Source organism: Ruditapes philippinarum, unplaced genomic scaffold (genome assembly GCF_026571515.1).
Source record: "Ruditapes philippinarum isolate M1 unplaced genomic scaffold, ASM2657151v2 ctg22902_1_1_1_1, whole genome shotgun sequence".
Taxonomy (NCBI): domain Eukaryota; kingdom Metazoa; phylum Mollusca; class Bivalvia; order Venerida; family Veneridae; genus Ruditapes; species Ruditapes philippinarum.
Genome location: NW_026853095.1, coordinates 1 through 9,920, shown reverse-complemented (window position 1 = coordinate 9,920; position 9,920 = coordinate 1). Strand labels below are relative to the sequence as shown.

Genomic DNA, 9,920 nt, shown 5'->3' with positions numbered 1-9,920 from the left:
TAAGTAAGGATTTTTTTAATTTGTGTTTCCTTGAAACATATGACGATTAATGAAAATCATTTCTCTTTATCAACAAAATTTGTTTTACCTCAAACTTCGAAAAAAAAGAGTTTTATTTCATACTGTATGAAATAGGCACTTCGCACATCATGTTGAAAGGCACAAGGCACAAAAACGAATTTCAGCCTACAAACACGTTCAAAGGAAAGTTTGAAATGCGACTACAACAGTAATTATTTCCTATCTTTTCGTCCATAAAACTGATCAAAGAAACGTAGTTGGAAATCTTTGACTATCAGAGCACTTGACACGAGTTATAAAAGTTTAGATACGTGTAATCCGCCGCCTGTCAACTCAGTATGTCACTTTATATTTACTCTGGCTCTTTTCAAATATCTGTCGACGTATTTTCATCAAACAGATATGCACGTTATCAAAGAACCCTCGTGCTTCAAATATCTGCACAATTCTTTTATATTGGTTGTAAATATGCACGAATTTTGGCATTTAGTTTCGTAAAACGTCTATCGACGCACCTGGTTACCTTAGAAAAGCTGGCAGTAAAAATGTTGAAAGATAAATCAAAACCGCAGTTTCGTATTTTATAGATTGCCCGGATGTACAGCACAAAGTCGTCTGCGCATAATTTTCATCAAATAAATGCATGATTTATCGGCATTAGTATCAATACACGTTGGAAACTTCGGAAAATGCCAATCATTTTCTTACAGCAGTTTTGATAAGCCATGATAAGCCTTTAGGCTTGAAGATGAATGGGATTTTACGGAAGAAAAACACCCTGGGAAGATAGTTCCCTTGTCTTTTAAGAAAATTCTGACAAGATTTTGGATTACTCATGAACGGTGAATGATTAAAGAAAAACACTGAAGATTATTTATGATGGAAAGTTGATACAGCGTGTATACTTATTTGTTTCAGCAAATTTTTGTATCCAATTCCAAGTAAAGAATTAGCGTTAAGCACCATCCAATCTTTTCAAAAATAATACAAATCTGACACTCCACACAAACAGTTGTCATACAGTTGTATCCTAGTATTACGATAGTTTTTTCTCGGCTTGTTAGAATAGGTTTTTAAGCATAAATAATCCCTTGAAAGCCGTACATTCGGAATAGCTCCTGCGAGTTAACACTCAAGGTCTTTTGAAATATGTATTACTTCAGTTAATAACTTCCGCTTTGGAAAATTTCAGGATTCTTTTTCAACCTGAGTGATTTATAGATCTGGACAATTTACAATTTATTATTTTTCTTAAAAGGAATCCATTGTATTAAATGTACATTAGACATAAATACTGAATCCGTGGACAATATTTGACGAACATCACGGTTAGAAATTACGATCTTTTCATTTTTGATACGGCTCCGAGATGGGGTATATCAAAGCTTTGTATCAAATAGGCCTGTCTCCCGTATCAGTCGGCGTCAATCAGTCTTACCACGTTGTATGATTAGAATACCCTACTTAATGAGCTGGTAAACAGTCTTAACTAGTAACGGATGAAATATGGCCGATATATGTCGATAACTGCGATTCTCTCGTTCCCTTATGTCTATCACGTAATGATTTCTCCATAATATGTCGTGATTTATGTCTTGGAAATGTCGATATTGTCATAATAATTCTAAGAAATTTATTGCAGCCATTTCCTCGCGGTTATTTGAGAAGTCTAAGAAAAGCTTTTTATTTCGCTATAACTCTTACGTTACGAGGGCGCATTTTCGGATTAATATGCATTTTACCCATGTACTGCTAGTTTTCGAAATATATGATTCAAGAAACAAGGTTTTTAACATACAAGTTATCTCAGGCGATCATTAAATTAAACTGAACACATACTTTCTCAGAGAAAAAAAAACGCAGAAACACAGTTTGCACTTTAATTCTTCTCTTTCGGAATCGTAAAACTTATATAAAATTATTATTCAAATATCACGCATTTTAAGACCATTCTTTTTACAACCATAATATTTCATGTTGCGCAGTTGTTAGCAATTTTAGGCAGACGGCTTTACGACGGGTCTTAAACCTGATTTCAAGCGTTAATACAGTTTCTGAATTTTCAAGATGTTTTTGTTATAGAATATTGTAATTTATTGCCATATACCCTTGAAAGAAAGAAAAATAAAGTAGATAAATTAACTGTGCAATTGTATGTTTCATATCAAATTAAGAGTTGATATAGGACATTAAGTATGACGTCGGAAAAGACAATACTTGTTTCTAAGTGTACATTCTGATCCTTAACAATCCACCAAAAGCAAAATCGTTAATTACAAACTAGACTTAGAAAGTTCATTTCGTCTACCAAAAACACTCTTTTATGTTCCAATTAATCATTTATTAATTATTATACTATCAATGAACCAATAGCTATTTAGCGAGGTTGTACTATTTTATTTTATTGATTGAATAATAATGTTATTTAAATATTGTATTTTACAATTTTCTATCATATTTTGTTATTTCAATTGTTTCTGTCTTAGTTCAAGAATTGCATTTTCTTCTTGAAATGTTTCTTTGTATGTCAGAATAATTATGTTAAAAACATGAAATAAGCTGTACATTAGACCTAACCGAAAAAAGCATCATGATACCTCAATATTTAGAATATATTTCAAATAAGTTGATGTCATGTCCTGCAAACTTTCATCATCATTAATTTATCATGAAAATAAGAAATAAACATAGAATATATACAATGATTTTTTTTATCAAGACTATGTCTGAGGGCAATAAATATCACGTGACATAGGAGAAAGGCCGTGATTGGATGATATGTGTTAGACAGTATGGTGTCGTATTTCAGGATTTTAATAAATATAATGATTATATTTTCCCAACAGACGTCTGGCGACCATAAAATTCTGATTTCTACACGATAGATGAAACACGAGTTTCGCTATTGATTTTAAATTTGAGTTTGAGAAAAGCTATCCCCAACAATACTTCTAGTTGAAACAGTGCACGAGTACAGCTCATAGATTCTTTTTAAAAGTATAATGCAAAATGGCGGTTTTTATGAAAACAAACAAAAAATGTTCCGAAAGAAACATAGATTTATCAAGGCAAGAACGATGATGTTGGTACTCATTGACAGACTAAAATACATGTATAACATTTACTACTGCAATATACGTAATGAAAATGCTATGACGATGTTGATGATGATGTTGATGATGTTGATGATGATGGTGATGATGGTGGTGATGATGATGATGATGATTATAATGATGATGATGGTTAGATGATTATAATGATGATGGTGATGGTGATGCTAAAAATGACGATGATGATGATGTTGATGATGATGGTGATGATGGTGGTTATGATTACAAATTACAAAATAATAATAATAATAATAATAATAATAATAATAATAATAATAAAGAATGATAATAAAAAATGAAACATGATATCATATGATCATCAGATCTAAGCCTGCAATTGTACGTCCTACGTCACACCTATTGAACGTTCACGTACTGTATACATAATTATATTTAAATTAATGAAGCTTATATCTTTTATATAGTAATCAGCCATTTAATTTTACTATATTTCAAAAATTTCAGAAATTTGAAGGGAATCATAATCCATACACGGAGGCCATGCGAGATGTGTCTCCACCAATCATCGGCAAGAGGATTCGATTCATACCGTTCAGCCAGAAGCCAAGGACGGTGTGCATGCGTGTTGAAATGTATGGCTGCGAGTGGAAAGGTGAGCTTTAACAAATTCAAGTCTCATTTTTGAAAAATACATAATGAAACGAAAAAAAAGGAAAGAAATAAAAGAAAGAAATAGAAATAATACAGAAAAGTTTGAAAGTTTAGTCTCCCAAAAGTTTATATTTTGATCAATTTAGTAATTTGCTTACATCATGAAAAAGAATTATCAGTGTCTTGCAGGACGTTAAATATATGCTATAAGAAATCTTTTTAATAAGTATGTAGGCTTTAAGGTACCGTAACAATTATTTTTAATGATACAATTTCATTTTATTTCTCCGAACGATTATTTTTTTATCAACAAATATTCTTAAAACACGCGTTAACCGATTGAATCCATGTTTGATAGGAAAAAAATGTTTAAAAGGTGAGTTGTTTAATGTCAAAATATAAATCACGGAAAACTCGTGCTGTGTGGAGGGTAGATCAAATGGTAAATATGCACGCTTGCGCAATGATTTTTCCATATGTCAGTGAGATGAATATGTAGATGAAAGAGCGAAAAAGACAGAGATTCATTGTTATAGATCTGATAGGTTTTATTGAATCCTGCATTTTGTGTTTACCTCAGTGAACACTATCTGAAAAATATTCTGAAATTAGCATAATATGAAATTAATATGAATTAGGTTTGACAGAAAACTGCCGCCACATTGATGGAATAGCATGCATCACGTATTGCGTGTAAAATCAAATTATATCTCCTAAAATATATGGTAAAATAAATAAACCACGTCGTAATGCTATTGACATTATACGTTATCAAATAATTTGTCTACGAATGCTCAAGCGTCTGTTGTAATTCTCAGCAGAAAGCAAGCGTCTACAGGATTTATAAAGCAAGCGTCTACAGGATTTATAAAGCATTACTGCAACAGACGACACCGATGATTTAAGACCCTGAGTTGAATAATCACCACTCGTATCTGGTACCAAGAAAATAACAAAAACTGCTAATATCTTTTTTCTTCTTTTTTTTGTTCTTCTCAGAATTGTCTTTAGTGTCATATCACATAATAAAGAAAGAAAACATTTTACCATACACGAGCAACATCGCAAAAATATTACCGATATTTAGATGTTTTATTTAGCACTAATAAGATATTTATAAAAGTTTTATAAAATGGAAAGTCGTTCTTTGTAGGTTATTGAAAAATCGTTTCTTAAATTAAAAGAAAAAGATAAGATAATACATTTTTTCACCTATCAATATGACTGTGACTATACTAAATCCGAACTGTACCAAATGAAATTTTACAAGTATCAGGTAATGCAAAATGTAATTATGTGTGTGTAATGATAAAATAAATTCTTCAAACCTAAGCACTGGCAAGTAGATATTGTCAGTTTATAGGCAGTAACCGTCCAAAGATAAAAGATCTTCAAAATATTAACATAATCTGATTTATTTTCTTCTAGACGGTCTAATATCATATTCAATGCGACAAGGGGATTCCCGGGGGTCAGAGATTGACTTCTACGACTTCTCGTATGATGGTATGAGATATAAGAAATACCTCAACAATGGTCTTGGTCAACTTACAGACGGCAAAAAAGGTAATTTTATAACAAATACATTGTTACAATAGCTGCTATTCATTGAGTGATACCTTTAGTAACCCTCCATGTAACTGGAGACCCTTTATTGTTGTTTTTATAAAATTATACAAAAAACAATTATAATAAACGAAAAAACATCAAAACATTTGATTTTAATATTCTGACGCTTCATTATATGATTATACATTAGTTCTTGTTGACGTTTTCTTCGTTTTGACCTATTTGAGATATGAGTGAGAAAAAAACACGAAAAAAAAAACATGTTGCCATAACTCATTATTTCAGTATTGTTTACAAGTACGAACATCCCATTGAACATTTCCTCTCAATGATGAAGCTTAAAATTTAATTTATTTCTGTTGATATTGACCTTGTAAATTAATCAATAACCTTGACCTTTTTTACAGAACAGAACAGAACAGAAATTTTATTTCGTAACGTATACAATACAGTATCTTGTTACATTACATATATCAAATATTATAAATAGATAAACACATGATATAATTCAAAGATTTACAGTATATTGGAGAATGAACATATATTGCTGCGAAAAAAAAATTGATTTTGTATTAAATAAATGTATATCAGAATAATCTCATTTTTAATATCAGAATAATCTCATTTTAATATTAAAATTACTAACGAAATCTAAACGTATACAATATCTATGAAAATAATAACAACATATTAACATTACATTTATGTATAACCTAAGCTTATCAACATATCTTTTCTTTTACTATTTGCAAAATAAATAAATTTACATAAATTTAATAATATAGACTTTTCACATGACTGAAGTAATTCTATGAATTTAAACATGCTAGGTTTTTTATAATAATATCTTTTAATGAATTTAGTGCGTATTTCCTGGTACAAATTACAAACAAGTATAAAATGAAATTCGTCTTCGACATCTTGTGTATTACAAAGTTGACATATGCGCTCATGTCTTTCAAGTCTGTTTCTACCATATCTACCAGATTCTATTCTTAAATTATGCGCAGATATTCTGAGACGGGCTAATTGTTGTCTTGATTTCATACACTTAATTTTATCTAAATAGCATTCCATAGAAAAATTATCCTTGATATGTCTAAACAATGTATTTAAAACGTTATTATTAACAATATCTGCAAACCATTTTTGTTTAAAAACATCAATGACTCTTTGTTTAAAAATATTAACAAATTCTTTTGGATTAAAAAGTTCAGGACAATTCTACACCTCAGAAAAACCAAATTAATCTAAAATTCCTTTTACTTATACGCCCAGTTTTTTACTCTTTTTTACACTGATTTAATGTATTTATATACACACATTTAACAATGATATTGTTTGAATGTATCACTTTAAACCAATATTTTATTATGTGAACATATCTATTAACATAAAGTGGGTATCTTCCTAGCTCACCATAAATTGCTGCATTACAAGAGCTTATTTTCACACCAAGAATTAACTTGCAAAATTTCAAGTGTAATCTCTCTATATCTTTAGATTTTGTAAATCCCCAGACTGGACAAGCATAATTTATGATAGAGCCGACAAAAGCATCAAATAATTGTAAGGAAACAGAAGGGGATATTTCATACTTGTTAATATTACATATTAAAACATTCATTGCTTTCAAAGCTTTACCTATAAGATATTGATTATGAAGTACAAAGGACCCAGTGTAATTAAATACTACACCTAAATAATTAAAATCGTCAACAATTTCCAAAGCTTCATTATTATAAAACCAACGTTCATGAGGAAGTACTGGTCCTCTATTCCGAAAAACAACTATTTTAGTTTTGGCGGTATTCACCTCTAGGCCCCATAGATTACAGTATTCAAATAAAGAGTTTAATCTTTGATGTAAATCCTCTTGCGAGTTACCAATTATTACCATATCATCAGCGAATAACAATATTACTATACATATTTCAAATATATTCAATCCACAATCGACAGAGTTTTGTAAACATAATTCTAGGTCTTCTAAAAATAGTGCAAACATGGCGGGCGAATTATTTTGGCCTTGTCGTAGCCCAACCGATAAATTGAAAAACTCTGAAAATGTATTGCAATGTTTAACACACGACTTAACAATTGAATACATTGATTTAAAAGTTCTAAGTAACTTCCCATCTAATCCCATATTAAACAATTTATACCATAATGCATTGCGGTTCACAGAGTCAAACGCCTTTTTTAAGTCGATAAAAGCACAAGGTAATCGCATTTTTTGAGTTAACATATGGTTTATTAAATTGTGTAACACGAAAATTGCATCTACTGTACTACACCCCTTTCTGAAACCAAATTGAGCGTCTGACAAAATGTTATTCTCATCAAACCATTTTTCCACTCTATTTGTCAAGACACTTATAAACAATTTCCCAAAGTTACTTAGTAATGTGATGCCACGATAATTATTAACATTAGTATGATCACCTTTTTTATGAAGAGGTATAATAAAGCCTTCAGACCATATTTCTGGAAAATAGCCCGCATCAAAAACTCTGTTAAAAAGATCAGTGATATGACCTACTAATATATCAATAGAAAATATAAAGTATTCGTTCAATAAGTCATCACTTTTACAGGAGAGCATAACTTCCGGCATACAGAAAATGAGCCGAACATTAAAGGTTACGAATGGGTTGGTTGGCGGAATGACACCTCCCACGGGGAAGGACCAGTAGAAATTCAATTTGAGTTTGAGAATGTGAGAAATTTTTCGAAAGTGACAATAAATTGCAATAATTACTTTTCAAAGAACGTAAGGGTGTTTAAAAGGGCGTTAGTGTATTTTAGTGTTGGAGGGAAATTCTTTTTCGGCGAGCCGGTGAAGTATGAGTTCGAACAGGATAAGGTCATTGACTATAACCATGAAGTTGTCATCGACCTGAAACACAATATTGGAAAATTTGTCAAGTTAAAACTCTTCTTCGACTCTAAGTGGATTATGATAAGCGAAGTGGAGTTTGATTCAGGTATAGTACCACTATATTTTCATTTGCTAAGGTGTTATTTTTAAACTTATCATACTTATGAATAATACATGTAAACGCATGTGGCTATTTTGTGTACATGAGTTGAAACCCCGAAGCTGGCGAAGAATATAAATTTGATTAGTAGTATGACTTCCAGCGGAGAATATCATAATCTATGCAAAAACTATAGAGAAAAAAGTACAATGATCGCCCGGAACAGAAAAAAAATGTGTTTCTAGGATATTGTCAATGTTTTGATCTCCGTGTATATGCAATAATATTTTGTTTATCTAACATTTAGTTCCAGTTGTTGGAAATATCACAGAAGAAGAGGAAGCTGTACCGACAACACTTCATGTGCCGACGACGACAGAAAGTGATAAAGCCATAAATGATATAAATATCCAAGTTGACGGGGCAGACGCCACTGGTGAGTCACCTAGTTACATTGTTTACAGTTGACTATGTCATTGCTGTAGGGTGTAACTTCTATTTTCGCCTTGTTTACTATGTCATTTTTGCAATTCAGTTTTCATTAAATCAACTTCAGCACCAAATATGTATAAAGGTAATGGTCATTAAATCAACTTCAGCACCAAATATGTATAAAGGTAATGGTAATTAAATCAACTTGAGCACCAAATATGTATAAAGGTAATGGTAATTAAATCAACTTGAGCACCAAATATGTATAAAGGTAATGGTAATTAAATCAACTTCAGCACCAAATATGTATAAAGGTAATGGTCATTAAATCAACTTCAGCACCAAATATGTATAAAGGTAATGGTAATTAAATCAACTTGAGCACCAAATATGTATAAAGGTAATGGTAATTAAATCAACTTTAGCACCAAATATGTATAAAGGTAATGGTAATTAAATCAACTTCAGCACCAAATATGTATAAAGGTAATGGTCATTAAATCAACTTCAGCACCAAATATGTATAAAGGTAATGGTAATTAAATCAACTTCAGCACCAAATATGTATAAAGGTAATGGTAATTAAATCAACTTTAGCACCAAATATGTATAAAGGTAATGGTAATTAAATCAACTTCAGCACCAAATATGTATAAAGGTAATGGTCATTAAATCAACTTCAGCACCAAATATGTATAAAGGTAATGGTAATTAAATCAACTTCAGCACCAAAGATGTATAAAGGTAATGGTAATTAAATCAACTTCAGCACCAAATATGTATAAAGGTAATGGTAATTAAATCAACTTTAGCACCAAATATGTATAAAGGTAATGGTCATTTTTCAAATGCCACAATGTACTCCATATTATCCTGTCACTTGTATCAATTTCGGCCCGATAACAATGTGTCGTATATTTTTACTGATCTACGGCACTTGGTCACGTGGTATGCATGAATGGGCACCTCTTTGAAGGACTACTTTTCAAGAAAAAATAGAATTATTGTTATAATGTTGGACTTTATGTTTGGTGGTTAAATTTAAAAAAATTCATGAAAATAAGCTTTATGTTTGGTGGTTAAATTAAAAAATTTTCATGAAAATAAGCATGCTGCTTTAAAATAGCGTACTTGATTTGATTGTTTTGCACGTGCTGTTTGGCGCTACATTGTGACGTCACGTAAACAATACTTT

At 30.9% G+C, this 9,920-nt stretch overlaps 1 protein-coding gene across 1 annotated transcript; it reads left to right on the top strand.

The window, feature by feature from the left end:
• Window positions 1-3,596: 3,596 nt before the first annotated feature.
• Window positions 3,597-8,733, top strand: LOC132733806 (discoidin domain-containing receptor 2-like; the record flags this gene model as incomplete). Its single annotated transcript, XM_060720495.1, is given in 4 exon segments — window positions 3,597-3,744; window positions 5,172-5,309; window positions 7,910-8,299; window positions 8,601-8,733. Coding segments are annotated over 4 exon segments (809 nt in total), but the record flags the coding sequence as incomplete, so codon positions are not given.
• Between the last annotated feature and the right edge of the window lie 1,187 nt (window positions 8,734-9,920).